Source organism: Aegilops tauschii, chromosome 3 (genome assembly GCF_002575655.3).
Source record: "Aegilops tauschii subsp. strangulata cultivar AL8/78 chromosome 3, Aet v6.0, whole genome shotgun sequence".
Taxonomy (NCBI): Eukaryota; Viridiplantae; Streptophyta; class Magnoliopsida; order Poales; family Poaceae; genus Aegilops; species Aegilops tauschii.
In genome coordinates this window covers 376,006,210-376,027,053 of record NC_053037.3, presented here as the reverse complement: position 1 = coordinate 376,027,053, position 20,844 = coordinate 376,006,210, and the positions used below count along the sequence as shown (strand labels likewise).

Genomic DNA, 20,844 nt, shown 5'->3' with positions numbered 1-20,844 from the left:
AACTCCAACATTCGCTGTCAAAAATCCCAGCAACTCCAACAACAAACGCTTGCGCCAGCGGTAGATCGCCCATATCCTATGAGTTAATTGCATGTTAGTACCACACTTCAGCACATACTCACGGATTGGTATCATTAATCATATTTTTTACATGTCAGTACCATCTCAGCACCTAATTGCTGCAAAACAGTCTAAGTCACGTATAACAGTGTATTGACGTTGTATCTGACCGACGGGACCCCTATCAGGTGATGACGTGGCAATTTTTTTGCTAAAAGACCCTGAGTTTTTTATTTAATCACTTATATATCCATGGTTAGCCAGAAAAGGGTCCTGCTGAAAAAATAATTAACGAGCGTCCTTGATTACTCCAAGTGGGAGCCTGTCATGGGCATCAACGATGAAAGTTGAGAAGTATAGCAGAGCTGAGCTAGATTTGTGGTGACTATTTTTTGTTGCCGTGCTTGTGAGTAGTCTAAAATCCCCGCAACTCCAACATTCGCTGTCAAAAATCCCAGCAACTCCAGCACATACTCACAGATTGGTATCATTAATCATATTTTTTACATGTCAGTACCATCTCAGCGCCTAATTGCTGCAAAACAGTCTAAGTCACGTATAACAGTGTATTGACGTTGTATCTGACCGACGGGACCCCCTATCAGGTGATGACGTGACAATTTTTTTGCTAAAAGACCCTGAGTTTTTTATTTAATCACTGATATATCCCTGGTTAGCCAGAAAAGGGTCCTGCTGAAAAAATAATTAACGAGCGTCCTTGATTACTCCAAGTGGGAGCCTGTCATCGGCATCAACGATGAAAGTTGAGAAGTACAGCAGAGCTGAGCTAGATTTATGGTGACTATTTTTTGTTGACGTGCTTGTGAGTAGTCTAAAATCCCCGCAACTCCAACATTCGCTGTTAAAAATCCCAGCAACTCCAGCACATACTCACAGATTGGTATCATTAATCATATTTATATTTTTTACATGTCAGTACCATCTCAGCGCCTAATTGCTGCAAAACAGTCTAAATCACGTATAACAGTGTATTGACGTTGGACCCCCTATCAGGTGATGACGTGGCAATTTTTTTGCTAAAAGACCCTGAGTTTTTTATTTAATCACTTATATATCCCTGGTTAGCCAGAAAAGGGTCCTGCTGAAAAAATAATTAACGAGCGTCCTTGATTACTCCAAGTGGGAGCCTGTCATCGGCATCAACGATGAAAGTTGAGAAGTACAGCAGAGCTGAGCTAGATTTGTGGTGACTATTTTTTGTTGCCGTGCTTGTGAGTAGTCTAAAATCCCCGCAACTCCAACATTCGCTGTTAAAAATCCCAGCAACTCCAGCACATACTCACAGATTGGTATCATTAATCATATTTATATTTTTTACATGTCAGTACCATCTCAGCGCCTAATTGCTGCAAAACAGTCTAAATCACGTATAACAGTGTATTGACGTTGGACCCCCTATCAGGTGATGACGTGGCAATTTTTTTTTGCTAAAAGACCCTGAGTTTTTATTTAATCACTTATATATCCCTGGTTAGCCAGAAAAGGGTCCTGCCGAAAAAATAATTAACGAGCTCGCCAGCCGGGATTCGAACCCGCGACCAGGCTTTCGCACAGAGCGCTCGGTACCGCTGCGCTACAGCACCAGTTGTGCGTAATGAACGCGTATGTCCTCTTATACAATCGGCCGTTTTTTGTATTTTACAAACTACAAAATTAAAATTTAATCGCGCGCTCGCCCGCCGCAAATCGAACACTCGCCAATCTGCTCGCTACCGCTGGACCACTGCATCACTTGCGTCAACTCGCACGCGTATGACTTTGTCTACTTTCGACTGTTCCGTTTTTCGTACAACACTAAAAAAAATACTACCCGTATTCGAATCCGCGCACTCCCTGCCGCTGCACTACTGCAACATATTAAAAAGTTATATGACACTAAAAATATTTATATGACATTAAAAAATGTTTATCACATTGTAATTAAAAAGATATTCATTGCAAGATATTAAAAAGTTAATCTTATAAAAGCGTATCGTACGAAAAAAATGTCCATCACATTGTTTACTATATATATTGAACATTTTTCAATATACAATTATCTTATAAAAACGTTCATCCTATATATATATATATTAAACAGTTTTTAATATACGTTGTATATATATGTATAATTTTTTCAATATACAACACACACACAGCATAGTGCTCGAAGAATAAACACGATCTGAAAAGAGATAAACGAAATGTGAAAAACAAACGTATACACACAAAAATGGAACGGCTCGGACTAAAAAGACGTGCATGATGCAGTGGCGCAGCGGCAGCGAGCTCGCGGTGCGAACGTATCGGCGTGGGTTAGAATCCCGGCTGGCTCGCGCGGTCGAATTAAAAAAGAATCATTATTTTATAGAAAACAGAATGACAATGGTATAACTATACGCGTAGTATGTTTAGGGCGATGTGTGATGTAGCACAGCGGTATTGAGCGGGCGCCGCGTACGTCTGGTCGTTGGTTCGAATCCCGACTAGTGCGCGCGCGCGAATATTTGTTTTTTTTCAGCCGGACCTTTTTCTGGCAAACAAGGGGTATATATGCGATTAAATAAAAACTTAGTGTCTTTTCCGCAAAAGAATATGCCACATCAACACCTGCCAGGGAGTCCCGCCGGTCAGATACAGCGTCAATACACTGTTATACACAATTTAGACTGTTTTCCTATAATTAGGCGCTGAGATGGTACTGACATGCAAAAAATATGACTAATGGTACCTGCCAGGGAGTCCCGCCGGTCAGATACAGCGTCAATACACTGTTATACACAATTTAGACTGTTTTCCTACAATTAGGCGCTGAGATGGTACTGACATGCAAAAAATATGACTAATGGTACCAATTCGTAGGTAGGTGCTGAAGTGTGGTACTACCATGCAATTAACTCATATCCCACTCTTATTTAAAGAGTGTAGGACAATAGTAGTTGAAGCAGCTGCCACGGACACAGCCGCCATTATGACGATGACGACGACGACGCCGCCGCCGCGGCCTGTTCAGCCGCACGCCCTCCTCGTGTCCACCCCATTCCAGGGCCACATCAACCCCCTCATGCGCCTTGGCCGGCGCCTGGCCGCCAAGGGCGTGCTAGTCACCTTCACCACCGCTCTCCGAGCAGCCGTCCGCGTGGAGGAGGACGGCGACGGCCACGAGCGCGCGGGGTTCCGGTTCGAGCGCCTGCGCGGCGGCGGGCTGTGGGAGCCGGAGGATCCACGGTTCAGCGACGCCGGCGACATGGCGCGCCATGTCGAGGCCGCTGGACCGGCGGCGCTCAAGGAGCTCATCCGCCGGGAGGCCGAGGCCGGGCGGCCGGTGACGTGCGTCGTGACCAACGCCTTCGTCCCGTGGGCGCTCCGCGTGGCTCGCGACATGGGCCTCCCCTGCGGCATGCTGTGGATCCAGTCCTGCGCCCTGCTCTCCGTGTACTACCACTACGTGCACTCGCTGGCGGCCTTTCCAGAGGCGGACGACGGCGCGTCCGGCCGCTCGCTATTGGCCATCCCTGGGCTCCCGGACCTCGCCATCGACGACCTCCGTCCCCTCCTGATTTACGCCTCTGACCAGGACATGTGGCGAGAGATGCTCTTCGCGGATCTCAGCGTCATCCGCGAGAAGGTATCGTGGGTGTTCGTCAGCACCTTCGACGAGCTGGAGCACGAGGCCGTCGCGGCCCTTAGCGAGCACCTGCCGGTTATTCCAGTCGGCCCTCTCATCAAGCCGGAAATCGGCGAAATCGACGGGTCCTCCGATGATGACGGCTGCATCGCGTGGCTCAACGCGCAGGCGCCGCGCTCGGTGGTGTTCGCTGCGTTCGGGAGCCTCGTGAAGACGGACGACGACGAGACTGCCGAGATAGCGCAGGGGCTGGCCAGCACGGGCCGGCCGTTCCTCTGGGTGATGCGCGACGACAACCGCGCGGTGCTCTTCCAGGGCACCCTGGACGGCGTCACGGCGGCCACCTTGTGCGACAGAGGCAAGGTCGTCCCGTGGTGCAGGCAGGCGCACGTGCTCGGGCACGGCGCGATCGGCTGCTTCGTCACGCACTGCGGGTGGAACTCTACCACGGAGGCGCTCGCCGCGGGAGTGCCGGTCGTTGCCAGCCCGAGGTGGTCCGACCAGAGCATCAACGCGAAATTCCTAGTGGATGTGTACCGACTCGGCGTCCGTGCCCCGACGCCGGTGACAAGGGAAGCGCTCCGTCTATCCATCGAGGAGGTCATGAGCGGGCCGGAGGCGGGAGCGATGCGACTACGAGCGGCCAGCTGGAAGGAGAGGGCGCGTGCGGCGCTGGCCGACGGCGGCTCGTCGGATCACGGCGTCCAAGCTTTTGTTGACCAGATAAAGTAGACCCAAAGGGAGCGTGCTTCATGTGCATTAGTGCTCCCTCCATAAAAAAATATAAAAGCATTTAGATCACTAGAGGAAATTAGTGATCTAAACCCTTTTATATTTGTTTATCAAGCGAGTACTATTTAATCTTCATTGTCTTATCAGTGTAGTGTGCCCTCATCCTCTCGTGATGGTCATTATTATTGCTTTTCACTTTCTCATACAAGTTTATTGATAAAACATTTCCTAATTTTAGTGCATAATAAGGAAATATCAAAAGTCGCTCACTTTCTCATACAATTTACCTGCTGAATTTTATAGTTTGGAGTAATGCAGTTAACTGAATTTTGAATTTTGGAGTAATGTTAACTGAATTTGGATTGTTGGAGTATTTGCATTGTTGGAGTATAAGAAACTTGTTCCTTTTGCTCCTTTGAATTTGGATTGTTGGAGTATTTGCACTGTTGGAGTAAAGAAACTTGCTCCTTTTGCTCCTTTGCAGGTGTTCAACAACCAATAAAGAAAAAACCTGCCAAATAAGCACATGTTTACTACATATATTGCTTTGAAACCACTGAGTAAAGATGGAGAAGTTGAGAAAAAAGGACAAAGAGAAGGTTGTTGGCCTATTGCATACAAGTCTTAGAACCGTCGGAACAATAAGGAGACTTGCCCGTGATCAAATTGCACATGGCTCAGAAGTTGATGTCTCTAACCAAAAGAGAGGTAAAGCATGTCGCAAGAGAAAAGATCTTGACCTCCCTAGGATATCTACAATCCTGCTAAACAGAAGGAAAACAACCAGAGCTCTTTCTAGTTCTCTGGGTGTTATATAGCCCTTCACCAGCCCCTTATAGACTTTACTCAAGCCAATTAACAAGATAGCTAGACTCAAGTTCTGCATATTCATGTCGGATCAAGCAACATTGGAGAATGCCATGCCTAGATTCATTGATATGAGCATAATTGTCCACATTGACGCGAAGTGATTTGATATGACTCAAAGGAAATGCACCTACTGAAAGTGCAATTGTCACTCAATTACGATTTTGTTGTTGATCACAATACGATTTGCGAGAACTAATGTCGGTTATCAAGTTTATCTCAGGACATTGGTTTCTCCATTTGGTCTATGGACTTCGGTAACCCCACTATTCAAAAAGGGCAAAAGACAGTGTTCTTCGATGTCTTAGAAAGTTATCCGGTTACTTTTTGTGTCGTAGGAACATCCGTACTATGAAGAGGGGTTGCAACGATTAGGGAGTCGGGCAATTCAATCAAATTCCATTTATACTTTTATCCCTAATTATTTCAGACTTTGGAAGGGTTTCTCAAGTGTTATTGGAGTCCCACCCAGAGGACCGGGTACCTGTTGCCCTCGTGATCTGGGTGCCTGGAGGCACCAGAGGATTTTTTTTCTTTGCCTCGGATTTGTCAGGGTGCCTGAGGTCCCTGGACCCCCGGGTGCCCGGAGTATGTGCTCCCGCTCTGGACAGTCTGGGTGCCCGGGGTCCTGGACCCTCGGGTGCCCGGCCCTCTGCACGCTAGCCCAGCTGATCCATTTGGGTGCCCAGGGTCTTTGACCCTCGGGTGCCCGGGGCAAGCTGTGGCCTCTCTGGTGTGTCTAAGAGCCTGAACCCCTTTTAGTCCAGGTACACGGGGTTGCGGCTATGCAACGACTCCTTTCACTTGGAGGGTATAAGTAACCCCCTTCTTCCACCCTTTAATCCTAATCTACCTCAAGTTTTTCCCCTCCATTGCCAAACCAGAAAAAGCTCAAGATCTACTTACCCAACCACTCAAGCTCTCTCATACTTTGGGGATAGGAGGAGATTCACCCGATCTACATTCCTACCAAAACGATATGTGTTCCTCGGCTCTTTCATCTTCAACAACTTGTTACTCTTCAGGTGTTTGGATACCCTAGATGGAAGAGGTCACCGCGGAGCCACATTCCCTTGTGGTGAAGATTCGTGGTGATGTTGGGAGCCTTCCATTTAGTTATGGAGACTGCCCCAACCTTGTTTGTAAAGGTCCCATTTCTGCGTTCAAGGGCACAACTAGTGGATTCACGTCATCTTGCATTATGTGATTGTGAGGAGAATATGGTGAGTCCTTGGGACGCTCGGGGAGCATTGTGATTCCACACCTCTCCAACAGACACATCACATCCAAAGAAGGCGTGGGATCGAGAAAGAGAGGTTTTTAATTTATGAGACATCACATCCCAAGAGAGGTTTTGCCCAAGTGATACCTAACCAATCTAGGAGACATCACTCTCCAAAAGGTAATATATGTTGTTGATGATGAACTCCTTCCTCTTGTGCTTTAAAAGATAGTTTCCTCAACACTTAGTCACTCTCTCACAGATTTGGCATGGTGGTAGGAGAAGGATTGAAGTGTAAAGCAACTTGAGTGGGCTAGAAATCAAGGATCAAAGGTTGAAGTGGAATCCCCTTGGTTTTAACACACGTGTAGGTGGTTCTCTCTCAGAAAATGTATATGGGAAGTGGTAGTTTCGTCCTGGTTGTTCTATCTGAGAGTTGGTGGAATGGGTGTGGTATATATAGGCAGCACCAAAAACTTAACCATTACACACCTTTATGCACAACTCGGTGGGACTGGATGGAATCACTCGATGAGACCGATTAGTGCAAAAGGTTTGAACTTTAGGCTTTTCGGCGAGACTAGATGAAACAACTTGGAGAGACCGATGGGTGATGACCTAAGCACTTTCCATACTTTGGTGAGACTGATCGAAACCACTCACAAATTCCGAGATGAAATTGATAGGCAACAGAAGGTTGGCACATGCACTTCAGTGGGACCGAATGTCATTTCGGCGGCGCCGAGTTGCTAGGGTTTAGGCAGTGGCTCTGTCAAGTGTATCTCGGTGAGTCTGGGTAGATGTGTATCGGTAGGACCGAGTTTGACTTTAGATTTTTGGACAGAGAAGAATGTGAGGGTGTGGCTGAGGGTTTTGGAGCAATATATCTAATCACTTTGAGCAAATAGTCCATGATCAAAACCTTATCCCTTTTAATGGTATTGGCTTTCCTATGGACTCAGTGTGATCTTGGATCACTTAACCAAAAATATAGTCTTGAAGCTTTGCCAACATTGTTCTTTAGTAGCTTGAGGGGTCCACATCTTCATCCACATACTTGCCAAAGTTGAAATATTCCTGAAATATACTAGAGGAAAACATTAGTCCAACAATATGCATGTTGACATGAATTATAAAACCACCGGGAGAGCAATTGTGCTTTCAATCTTCCCTTTATTGGTAATTGATGACAACATACATCAAAACTTTAAATAAGAATACACCATAGAAGTACATGTTTGAAATACATGTAACATGTATAAGCTCCCCCCCCAAAGTGTACATATTTGAAATTTTGCTTTTGGAATGCAAATGCACACTTGAATAGGAAGACTATATATGTGTCGCCTGCATCTTGGCTATATGCATCAGAGGAAAAGATATGAATGAAAGTGTTCATGCGTCCATGATGATTTCTTGCAAACAAGTATGTGCAATGAGCAAGAATTCATCATGCGCATGAGTATGATCCATACAGTTACCTTCAGGTGCTTGAGCATTATACCTGAAGAAACAAACTTGAGAAAACAAGGTTAGATAAACACAAGAGTTTCTCTTCAAATACCAAGGTTGGGTTGACATGTAAAGAAGATAGCATCACTAGGTGAATACTTTCCCGAAGGTTGCAATAGAATTTCAAGGATTTTTCTTCCCTAAACTTTAAACATCCTTTCCCCACGAATCTAAGATTGTAGATATTGAAAGCAGGTAGAGTGAGACAAAATCAAAGCAGAAGATCATATAGAATGATCAAGCGAATAATAAAAAGCATAAATCAATCATATGTTCCTCCCCACAAGGTAACATATATAGGGCTCTCTCCTCTTATAATTGTGCATTTATTTTCCTATGTAGAAGCTTTGATGTGTATCTCTCCCCCTTTGACATCAATTCCCGAAAAAGGTTGGCATCTTGGTCATTGGTCAATAGGTAGGATCCTTGATTAGCACAACTAGCTTAGATGATTGTATAAATGTAGTAGAGGGGGAAGAATCATTGAGTGGAGCTGGAAAAGGAACAACAGATAATTTTTTGGCATATAGTTCTTTTTCTGGTTCTTCGGTAACTTCGAGTAGGATCATTCGATGAGTCTGAAGTAACTTGGAGTCACTGGTTGATCACATCGGTGGTTCCGAGCCAGTTCAACTCGGTTGGACCGATGAACATGGTAATCAATGTATCTTGTAGACTCGGCGGCACCGATGTTATTCGGATCGGAGGGACCGACTTCACGATAAAAAGAAGGATTTGTCAAACTTAACTCACATTGCAATAAGATCTCGAAATGATTTGCAATGAATTGGATAAGATTTGCAATTAGTTGACAGAAGAAAGAAAAATACAAAGACAAGAAAGGAAATAAGACAACTAGATGATATTTTTTAAGAAAGGAAACTTGAATGCAAGAAGAAAATCAAAACAAGACGAAAGAAACAAAAGAACTTCATCTACGATAATGTCCGCGATTATGTCACCTATATTAGAGTATATTAATTTAGGAGTCAAGTGAGTGCACTTGATCATAGGTCATACTCATCGTTAAACTCAAAATGAGGTTATCATTTTTTATTTAAGCATTTCAATGTATTCACATATTATCGAGTTGCTTTGGCTCATGCCTTGAAGTAAAGTGTCTCTGATATGTGAGGACCTACATTGAATTTTGTTGTTGACATCATCTTAAACTTTTCGTGGATGCTCAAGTGCTTGAGTTGGGAGCTATTCATTTGTTTTCGAAGTTCATCTTTGTACGTGGGTTAATATCGATAATATGTACATGCTATGTACGAACTATGGTTGTGTGACGAACTATTTATAGCGGGATCATGCTTTTTAATTTGCAGAACACATTTTACCGGATCTGCTTTGCCAGAACCTAGTAAATTTGCAGAACGCATTTTACCGGAACCAGTACCTCCGGAGCTAGAGATGCTCTGACGTTGTACAAGCGACCATTCCATTCCGCCGTCTACAAAAGTGACCGAGTTACAGATCGCCACTCCAAGCATTGCTAAAATTCACGCCGTCTCCCTGTCCAAGTTCTAACCCCGGTACCACCGAGCCCCTCGCCGCGATCTCCCGCCCGATCCGCATGGCTGGAATCAGGCTGACGCCCGAGGAGCCTGAGCTGCCGCAGGGCACCCCGCCCCGCCCCCAGCTGCCGCTCCCCGTCGCCGGCTCCGGCGTCACAGCGGGCGGCGGCGGCAGCGGTGGCCTGGAGATGGCTTCGGACGACGAGCGGTCAGTGGCAGCGGACTCGTGGTCCGTGCGGAGCGAGTACGGGAGCACGCTCGACGACGACCAGCGCTACGCCGACGCTGCCGATGTGCTCGCCGCGGCGGCGGCCGCAGGGAACTTCCCCTCCGCTGCCTCTGATTACTGGTACTCGCCGCTCTTTCTTTATGCAAATTAGCTGAGTTTGAAACGCAGATCTACTGATTTGTGCAGGAAATAATAATGTTCCTCTAGCTTCAGTATTTTTTTCCTCTAGCTTCAGTATGGGGTGACTGTTAAGAGTATGCGATGCATACATAACATTCTAGAATATTTGTAAGCCCTCAAAAAGATCAAGATGCTTAGATCAAAGCTCTAGAGAAATTTAAAGGGGTTTAGATATTTTCCATGAATGGTCTACACTAAACTATTACCATGACTCGTTGCAAATGGTAGAAAAATCTAGATAAAAGATAGTTGTAGGGAGCTTTTTAGAGTTTTGGTGCAGGACTTGCCACATGGCTCAATCATATACTCCTTCCATTCACAAATATAAGATGTTTTGGATATTTCAATATGGACTACAGATGGACTGAAATGAGTGAACGAACACACCAAAATGTGTCTGTATACATTCGATTCAGAAAAAAGTTAGAACATCTTATATTTGTGAACAGAGGGAGTATTAAGTATAAATATAAGGGGGTCCTTACTTTCATGTAACTAAAGTACAATAAATAAAATAGAAGCATGAGTAAGCTATCACAAATATGAGTTTGTATTGGCTATGAGAAGGCCATAGAAGATAAATAGCCACCAAGAAAAGTTTATATATCATTTGAAGTTTCTACTATGAGCAATAAAAATTAGAGTTATTCCCTGATGCGAGGGTTTGCGGTTTGGTCTTCTTGTGAGTGTGTACATCCGCATATAATGTGGAACGTAGAATTTGCGCACAAAATTTTCTTGGTCTCATGTGGTTGTTATGCTTAGCATTCTGCATTATCCACTTTCTAATTAAGTATAGCTATGAACAGAGGTGGGAAATACATAAAATGCGTGTCACATTATCACTTCGCCACTACTACGAGATTAGCATAAGCATATACAGACCTAAAATATAACAATTTTCTCATCTTATATTAAGGTAGATAAACATGTTGTCCAAATAGTAGAACTGTACGACAACTTCAAATTAATGTATTTAACACGAAAAAAAACATTATTCGCTAGCTTGTTATTTGTATAATTTTCTCAATAATTCATATAAATGTTCTAAAATACTCTTGTGTCGCGGCAGTTCTGACAAAGATGATCAAGATTCTAATGAGGAAAGCTCAATGTTGGGGCTACAAAGTTATTGGGATGCTTCTTATTCTGAAGATCTCGCAAATTTTCAGGAACATGGGCATGCTGGAGAAATATGGTAATTAAATTTGAAAATCTTTTATATTGATTGAAAGTGTCTAATCTTGTATAGAAAAATCACACGCCGTCATATCGGTACTACAATAAAACCAAAAAGTTGTCACTAATTGGTTTTACGATGTAACTGTTTTTATTATTTAGAATTTGTATAGTGCAGATTATAAAATATCAGCTCTATTTTTTATTGAATATAAACTTTATTATTTTTATTCTTCTTTTATGGTCAACTAATTTTTTTATGAAGCCGTTGTTCATCTGTATTATAGACATAGTGCATGCATTAGAAAAATGTAAGTGAGCCATTGAGCATGCATACTCACCTTTTCATTTCTGGTTCCTCAAACTCAGAATCTGGAGTACACGCACGCATTCACACCAAAACCCACTTATTTACGTAATTGACAATTGACATAATACTGGAGATTTTCTAGAAAATATTGAATTCTTCGTTGATACTTTAAGGTTCCCAGTGCTATTTCGCGGAGTATATCAAATGCTTGAGTTATTCATTATTCGTAGCTACTGAGCACAACATTTCTCTTTTGGTAGGTTTGGTGCAGATGTAATGGATACTGTCGCCATTTGGACAAAAAAATTGTGTGTAAGCTTTATCCAAGGTGGACTTTCATCGGCTAATGACAACATCAAATTTGAAGTTGATGATAAATACTTGTTTGACTACCCCGTGCTCGATCTTGGAACTGGCAATGGCCTCCTTCTGCAAGCACTTGCCAAGCAGGGGTACAGACAATTACTAATCTTAAATATGTTTTCCTGTTTATACCCATTACACATAGTAATGGTTTATTGAATTAATTACGCTAATTCAATAATATGGTACTTAAGAAATGATGTCATCATGTTGCATAGTTTGTTAATACAATTATTTAGCTCCAGTTATGTGCGTAGAGCAACCGTACGTATTCCTAACTTTCTAAGAACTGAATAGACTACTTACGAAATACCCGCTCTCAGTTCTTGTTAAATATTTCCGTTTTTATTAAAGCGAGGCAGTGCTTTTGAAAGCCACTGTTAATGCCAAAGTCACCCTTATTATGATTTTGAAGATGATATGTTTGCAAAAGAATGAATAGTTTCGTTTTTCAGGTTTTCAGATTTAACAGGAACTGATTACAGTGAAGGAGCCATTGAACTTGCAAGAAACCTTGCTGCTCGTGATGGGTTCACTACTATAAGTTTTTTGGTCAGTAACTGTATTCAGATGGAAGTCCTCTTATATTTGTATGCTACAAATATTGTCAAACTATATTTGTCTACGAAGTCTACACTTTGTTATTATATTCTAAATTGCTTAACTGTAGTTAAAATGTTCTTGCATATTCTGTAGCCTAAAAAAGAAGGAGCCTATGACAACAATAGCTACTTTCACTAGTCTCGATGAGTCTTAGGTAAACGAGAAGCATCTTTGCATCTTGTAGAAAAGCACAAACACTTACTAAGAATTTACATAGTTTGTTTACCCAAGTTGCCTCTTTCTTACTTATATTTCTAACATCCCTAAAAGTAAAAGCATGAAAGTCCATAAGCGAGGGGAATGTATTACTATTTTTCCGTCATAGCAGATACAATATCCAGTTGGTGGCAGATAATGTCAACAAAAAGTGCAGTTTCCCGGGAAGAAAATGTATTCAGCCCTAAAGCTCCACCACATAAAATAAAATCAATTGCCATGAATTGACCAAACATACTGAAGAAATCAAATATCTAGTGGTAGTTTGCATGTATATTCAAAGGCTCACTTTGTGAAGTGTAAAGATATTCAACTTTGTACTTGCCATGCATGCATTTTTTTCCTTGAAATTGGTGAACTCTTTGTTAATCTTTTGTTTACTGCTATTCCTCCATAACTGGACTTGCTCTTAGCACAACCAATTGACATAGGACACAGTACAAGTTCATACAACATAGTTCAAAGACATAGGACATAGCCGTGAGACAACACATATTCCAATGCCATAGGATATAGAAGTAGGACAAGCAACACTTCACCGGCGTATTCTGAAGTGGAAGTGAATGAATGCGTCGTAGGGGTTATCAGAGTCCTTGTCTGGCGAGGGCTCTGGCGGCGCGGGCTTTGGCTCGGGCGGCCTTTTCAGCTTCATGTTGCGAAGCCTCGATCCCCTCCCGGAGCGCCTTTGCGTACTTCCGACGGCAGCAGGCAGCGGACTCCTTCGTGGTCAAGGAGCATCGAAGGATGCCGTGGACCACCTGCTCGTCCTCGGACGAGGATGGCATGCGTGCTGGAGCGGAGGAGAAGAACACGTTGTGCGAGCTGAACATACTGCGCGAGTTGGATCCGCGCAGTGGGAGGGCCATGGCGCCGCCTCGGACGAGCTCGACCACCGTTGCTCCACCCGTGCCGGGCAGCCGGGGACGGAGCTCGAACTGTGCTGCGGTGGGGACGGTGGGCGGCGATGATGGCCCGCTGCCACTTGACCCGCGCCGGGGTGGAGCGGACGACAGACAACTTTGGGTTTCCACCCTCAACTGGTGGAAGGCGAGGTCCTCGTCGTCGTCCGCCTCCATCCCAATCGATGCCATCGTCCACCGATCCGGACATGTGTCACGAACTCATCATCTCAGATCGGATCGGAAGGGAAAGGGGGATGAGATCGGACTTGGGAAGATAGTTTTCTTGCCAAGGAAGGTGAGAGTACAGAGAGTAGGTGAGGGATCAGGTTCAGATACAAATCATGCCTGCCTCCACCGCTAGCTGTCGCTGGCCTTATAACCAGACGCACACACACTCAAGATGCGCTTACAAGTGGACCCGTGCCAACTGGCAGCCGGGTCCCACCTCACACGTCCACCGCATCCACCACTGGTGATGCAGGTGTGACATTCCCCACCCCTTGAGAACTAGCGCCGTCTTCAGGAGATGCCTGCTGTTCGGTGTCGCCGGCCGGTGGTGCATCCCATGCTGGAGCTTGCGGAAAGCGATGGCGGAGAGTGTCGTAGTCCTCCCAAGTCGTGGCCGTGGCGTCGTTCTTCCAGCGAACTCTGACCCGCACGAGAGCGCTGTTGCCGTGCTTGACCATGCGGCGTTCCACGATCTCCATCGGCTCATCAGAATTGCCGGCGAGGTCCGGGGGTCGTGGCAGCTCGAAGAAGACCGGAGTGTACTTGGGGGTGAACGGCTTGAGCTGGGACACATGGAAGACGGGGTGGATCTTGCTATTCGTCGGGAGCTCGAGCTTGTACGCCAGGTTGCCGATCTTGGCGAGCACCGTGAACGGGCCAAAGTACTTGTATGCCAGCTTCGCGCAAGGTCTGTTGGCCACCGATGATTGGGCATAGGGCTGAAGCTTCAGGAGGACGGAATCGCCCACTTCAAAGGAGCGCTCGGTGCGGTGTTGGTCGGCCTGCTTTTTGAAGCGGTGCTGCGCGTGAAGGATGTGCTCGCGCAGACGTGCCGTGTGCACGCCCCAGTCCCAAGGTTCGCCGTCGATGATCGGCGCCGTCTTGTCGTCCCAGAGCGCCATCGCGCCCAGGTTTGGCTCCACACCGTAAAGTGCCTTGAAGGGAGAACACTTGATGGACGAATGGAAGGAAGAATTGTACCAGAACTCGGCGGTTGGTAGCCAGCGGCGCCATTGACGAGGCGCGTCGTGGACCGCGCAACGCAGGTACATCTCCATGGACTGGTTGACCCGCTCACTTTGGCCGTCCGTCTGGGGGTGGTACGCCGTAGAATAGAGCAATTTTGTGCCTGCGCTGGCGAAGAGCTCCCGCCAGAGTGCGCTGGTGAAGACACGGTCACGGTCGGAGACGATGGAATTTGGAATGCCGTGGAGCTTGACGACGTGATCCCAAAACACCTTGGCCACTTGCGGTGCCTTGAAGGGGTGCCGAAGTGGGATGAAGTGCGCAAACTTGGTGAGTCGGTCCACCACCACCATGATCAAGTCGAACCCTTCGGATGCCGGCAAGCCCTCCACAAAGTCCATCGTTAGGTCGCGCCATGGCGCAGTAGGCACGGGCAATGGCGCCAGCTTGCCTGCGGGCTTGAGCTGCTCGTGCTTGGCGTGCTGGCAGACCGGGCATTGCCGCACGTAGTCTGCGACATCTGCCTTCAACCCGTCCCAGACGAACAGCTTCTTGACGCGCTGGTAGGTGGCCGTAGCGCCAGAGTGGCCATCCACCGCGCTGTCGTGCAAGGCGCTGATGACCTTGGTGCGGAGAGCTGTGTTCTTGCCGAGCCAGAGTCTATCTTGTTTGCGGATCAACCCCTTGTAGAGCTCGAACCCCTCGTCGTCCGGGCTGCGGACAGCCAGGCGCGCCAAACGCTCCTGCGCATCTGCATCCGTGGCGTAGGAGTTGGCCACCTCCTGCACCCAGGCCGGCTAGCAAATGGAGAGCGCGTCCAGGTTCAGAGCTGCTCCCACGCGAGACAGGGCATCGGCCGCGCCGTTGTCGCAGCCGCGGCGATAGCAGAACTTGAACTGAAGGCCCACCAGTTTGGCCATTGCTTTGCGCTGCAGGTCGGTGGCGAGCTGCTGATCCTGAAGGTTGCATAAGCTCTTGTGGTCTGTGACAATGGTGAACGGTCCCCGCTGCAGGTATGCACGCCATTTATCGACGGCCATCATGACGGCGATGAACTCCTTCTCATAGGCCGATAACTTCTGATTGCGCACTCCCAGCGCCTTGCTAAGGAACGCCACGGGGTGGCCCTCCTGCGCCAGCACCGCGCCCACGCCGGTGTCGCACGCATCCGTCTCGACGGAGAACGGGCGAGCAAAATCCGGAAGAGCCAGCACGGGCGCGGTCACCATGGCGCGCTTGAGCAAGTCGAAGGCCACCTGCGCCCGCTCTGTCCATTCGAAGCCTTTCTTGGTCAGGAGGCTCGTCAGCGGTTTGGCGATGATGCCATAATGCGCAATGAACTTGCGGTAGTAGCCCGTAAGGCCGAGGAAGCCGCGGAGCTCGGTGGCCGTGGTTGGGGTAGGCCATGCCAACATGGCTTGTGTCTTCTCCGGATCCGTTGCCACACCGTCCTTGGAAATGATGTGGCCGAGGTAAGAGATGCTGCCTTGCGCGAAGGAGCATTTGGATTCCTTGGCGTACAACTGATGTGCCCGCAGCAGGTCGAGGACGATGCGGAGATGCTCCAGGTGCTCCGCCAAGGTCTCACTAAAGATTAAGATGTCATCAAGGAAAATGATTACGAATTTACGCACGTACTTGGCGAAGATGGCGTTCATCAAGCACTGGAAGGTGGCCGGTGCATTCGTCAATCCAAACGGCATCACTTTGAAATGGAAGTGGCCGTGATGCGTCTTGAATGCAGTCTTTTCCTCGTCGCCCGCGCGCATGCGGATCTGGTGATAGCCGGTGCGCAAGTCCAGCTTGGAGAAGAATGCCGCGCCGGCCAGCTCGTCGAGCAGCTCGTCCACGATCGTGAGCGGAAACTTGTTCTTGACAGTGGCGTCGTTGAGCCGTCTGTAGTCGACACAGAAACGCCAGGTGCCGTCCTTCTTCTTGACGAGGAGTACCGGCGCTGCGTAGGGGCTCATGCTGTGCTCGATGACACCCGATTGTAGAATCTCTTGCACTTGGCGTTCGATCTCGTCTTTCTGCAATGGCGAGTAACGATATGGTCGAGAATTTGCTGGTTGCGCGTCCTCCACCAGAGTGATGGCATGGTCATAGCGGCGGTGAGGCGGCAGGCCCTTGGGCTCTGCGAACACGTCGACAAAGCTGTCCAGAACGCCTTGCACGCTCGGTGGCACCTTGGTTGGCCGTGACTCCCTGGTGCGGGGCAGGTCCAGCACGGCCATATACCAGATGTCATTGCCGGCTTGCCATTTGCGCAGTTGATCAGGCTCGATTTCCTCCAACGCCTGCTGGTCCTTTGGTCGAACACCTTGCAGGGTGATCGTTGCGCCCTGGTGCACGAATGTCAGGGATTTCTCCAGCCAGTGGCAGCTCATCGGGCTGAATTGCTCCAGCCAGTCCATGCCGAGCACGCCATCGTAAGCTCCGAGGTCTAGCTGCCGCATGTCTGTGTGAAACGTGTGGCCTTGGATCCACCATTGCAGCCCTTTTACCATACTGTTGCAGACCATCCTCTCCCCGTTGGCGACGCGCACATCCACCGCCGGCACGGCGACCGTGGTGGCCTTGACGCGCTCCACGAACGCGGTGGAGACGAAGCTATGAGCACTCCCTGAGTCCACGAGCAGCAACATGACCTGGTTGCCGACGAGTGCTCTGAGACGAATGGTGCGTGGTGACTCCGTCCCGGCAACGGCGTGCGTGGAGAGCATGCAGCATTCCGGCCCCGGTTCCTGTGGCTCGGGCGCGTCCAGCAAATCCAGGGCGTGGACGGCATCGTCACTGAGCACCTCACCAAAATCCCCAACATGGATGGTGAGCAATTGCGTAGCTGGCTTGCATCTGTGCTCGCGCGAGTATCGGTCTCCGCACTTGAAGCAAAGGTCATTTGCATGCCGGTGGTCGCGCAACTGGCGCTCGCGGGCCAGCTCGTCGTTGGGTTGCACGACGCCGCCTGGCCGTGGTGCGCCCCCGACTCGTGGTGGTGGTAGGGGCGGAGGCGGTGGGCGACCCGCAGGGATGATGCGCGGGCGCGGGCGTTGATGACCGGCCTCCTCTTCCACAATCCTTGCAAGGACGGCAGCGCGGGTGATGCTCGATGGTTCCTGAAGGCGAACTGCAGCTCGCAAATCATCGCGCAACCCCAATAGGAACTGAGTGACGAATAGCTTGGGGTTGAGTGTCGCGTCGAGGGCGAGCAAGTGGTACATGTGAGCTTCGAATGCCGTCCGGTATTCAGCCACGCTGCCGGTCTGTCGAAGCTGCAGGAGTTTGTGCATTTCCACCTCGAATTCGTCTGGACCGAATTCGCTGATCAGCGCCGTCGTGAACTCCTCCCAAGTAGAGGACCGATGGGCGTGCCGAAACGCCTGCAACCAGTGCGCGGTGTGGCCCTCGATGTAGAGCGTCGCCGTGGTGACCCATGTGTGCGGCGGGATGCCGTATAGGTCGAAGTAGGCGAGGCAGCGGTCGATCCAGAGGCTGGGCGCTTCGCCGTCGAAGCGCGGGAAGTCATGCTTGGGCGGCTTGACGGCGTACTCCTGCCCGTGGTCGTTGTGGACGCCGCGCTGGCACGTGCGCCGCTGTCTGGCCCGTGCCCGCGAACAGCGGAACGCCCCGCGTGGGCAGCAGTGGCGGCCCCCCGTTGCTGAGACGAGGCGGAGGACCGTACGGAAGGGGCCCGTGCGGTTGCTCCAGCGACGTGACCGACGACCCCTGCGGCTTGCCGTCTTGTGCGCCGTGAGCTGGCTGTCGAGGGCGTGTCCCCGCGGTCGGAGATGGTGGCGGATCGCGGTGTTGCCGCACGTCGTCGACGTCCGCCTGCGTGAGATCCAACTGCTTGCGAAGATGCGCCAGATCTGACGAGACTTGCGTGTTGAACGCAAGCTGCGCCTCGAGTTGCTTCTCGCCTGCGCTCTTGCTGTCGTCAAACTTCGTCAGAAGGGCCTGGATCATGGATTTGAGCTCGGCGGAGGATTCTGCCATGGCGTTGAGGACGTGGCGTGTTTGAGCCGAAGGCTTGGACGAAGGAGCCGTCGCCTCGCTCTAACTCCGGCCAACCCCACGGGGGATTTCGTGTGGATCTCGCCGGAGCAAGACCACACCCCACGCGGTGGATGTTACGGCCAGTGAAAGGAACGGGGGTGGCGCGGCGGAGCAAAATCTGGTGGGGAAAAGTGGCTCTGAGTACCAAATTGTCACGAACTCATCATCTCAGATCGGATCGGAAGGGAAAGGGGGATGAGATCGGACTTGGGAAGATAGTTTTCTTGCCAAGGAAGGTGAGAGTACAGAGAGTAGGTGAGGGATCAGGTTCAGATACAAATCATGCCTGCCTCCACCGCTAGCTGTCGCTGGCCTTATAACCAGACGCACACACACTCAAGATGCGCTTACAAGTGGACCCGTGCCAACTGGCAGCCGGGTCCCACCTCACACGTCCACCGCATCCACCACTGGTGATGCAGGTGTGACAACATGGCGATGGTGGATGGAGGCGGGGCGGAGAGCTGAAGAAAGTGAGTTAGATTTGAGGGCGGACAATTTTTGTTGTTGATTTTGGGATAAGCCCAGGGTTTGGACTGACGTGTCGGACATGTCCGTACAGCCCCATATCTTCCCCATATGTGGGCTGGGTATGGGGCGGTCTGGACAGTCCAGACAAATGGAGAGGTTTGGGGAGGCCCGTTGGGCTGTTTTTGTTAGTCCTGACTGTCCGGGCGGACGAATGGGGCAGGTTTGGGGAGGGCGTAGGAGATGCCCAAATGGTTATTAAGTACTTACAATTATGGTGTTTTGACGACTCTAGTAACTCATATTTCTGTCTCCACCAGGTCGATGATGTACTTGAGACAAAGTTAGACAGAAAATTCAAAGTTATTACAGATAAAGGGACATTGGATGCCATTGGATTGCATCCAGATGGCCGTGCAAAAAGGTACAAGAACTACAACTCGGTCATTCTTTGGTTAGCCACCCCCTTAAAATTTCCTTTTCGCCTTTTGTCCACTTCTGTGATTACCCATAGCTGCGGAATTAAATATTGTTGATATGTTCTGTGAGATTTGATTATCTAACAAGAACCTTCAAATTTTGCATACTAGAGTTGGAATAGCTAGAAATTTGGAAGCATTAGGCCTCCTATCTGGATAGTTTTTATTTGTTGGCATTCTGTAATAGTGAATAGCATAGCTTTAGCCTTTAGGGCTTTAGGTTGTATGAGCCTGACTTTCAATTTGGTTTAGTTTCAGATCTGCATAGTGCAGTAGATAGCCGAGTTTCACTGCTTACCAGCACACCATGTTGATTTTAACTACTCAACCAGTGAGTTATATTTCATTGCAATGTGGTATATGCACATATAGGATAGGTTAATGGGGCATGCGGTTCCAATACACAAGAAGTCTATGTTAAAGATATCTTAAGTATGATTCAATAATCAGTACCACGTTGGATTAACATTGTTCTCTTTATGGTGTTTTTTTTTCAGAGTGATGTATTGGGAATCTATATCAAACTTGGTTGAACCAGGTGGCCTTGTGGTCAGTACTTTCTTGTGCAAACTCTCTGAAACTCTTATCTTACACCTTTCCGTAGAATTGAAACTTATGCTGGTGTCTTCAGGTCATAACATCATGTAATCACACAAAGGATGAGCTTCTGCAAGAAGTAGAAGAGTTCGGTATGCGGAAATTTGGTAAGGAGGACGCAGACAGAGGTGCAGGTGATTCGCACCAGATCTTCCGATACTTGGATCATGTCCAAACGTATCCTACCATCATGTTTGGCGGAGTTGAGGGGTCTCAAGTGTGCACCGTGGCTTTCCAACGGGTGTGAAGGCCAGCTTAAGAGTGCTTTTCTCACTATGTTGTAGCTCAATTTTATCGTCAGGTTGTTGTTGTAGCCTATACTGGCAGTCCTTTCCAGTTTGCAAGGACAGAGAGTAAGAGAACACTTATGAAGCAATTTTTGTGTAGTGTAAACGAACATGTACTGTATTATTTATGTAACCGTGAACTTTTGCCCATTTTCATACAGAGTTTCCCTGCTTTTTCCAAAGAGAATGCAGACGTTTTAGTGCCTGGTGACTTCTGTAGCTGGGCACAAAATTTTCACT

The 20,844-nt window shown here is 48.2% G+C and overlaps 2 protein-coding genes across 2 annotated transcripts; both read left to right on the top strand.

Annotated features, from left to right (window-relative positions):
* The first annotated feature begins 2,954 nt into the window (after nucleotides 1-2,954).
* Nucleotides 2,955-4,702, top strand: LOC109783469 (gallate 1-beta-glucosyltransferase 84A24). Its single transcript, XM_020342076.4, has one exon. The coding sequence runs from the start codon at nucleotides 3,032-3,034 to the stop codon at nucleotides 4,418-4,420; it is 1,389 nt and encodes a 462-aa protein (XP_020197665.3). The 5' UTR covers nucleotides 2,955-3,031; the 3' UTR covers nucleotides 4,421-4,702.
* Nucleotides 4,703-9,457: 4,755 nt separating this feature from the next.
* Nucleotides 9,458-20,760, top strand: LOC109783467 (uncharacterized). The gene is made up of 7 exons (XM_020342071.4): nucleotides 9,458-9,890; nucleotides 11,023-11,148; nucleotides 11,700-11,891; nucleotides 12,258-12,354; nucleotides 19,562-19,665; nucleotides 20,218-20,269; nucleotides 20,352-20,760. Exons 1-7 carry the CDS (start codon nucleotides 9,601-9,603, stop codon nucleotides 20,562-20,564), a joined length of 1,074 nt encoding a protein of 357 aa, XP_020197660.1. The 5' UTR covers nucleotides 9,458-9,600; the 3' UTR covers nucleotides 20,565-20,760.
* Nucleotides 20,761-20,844: the final 84 nt, after the last annotated feature.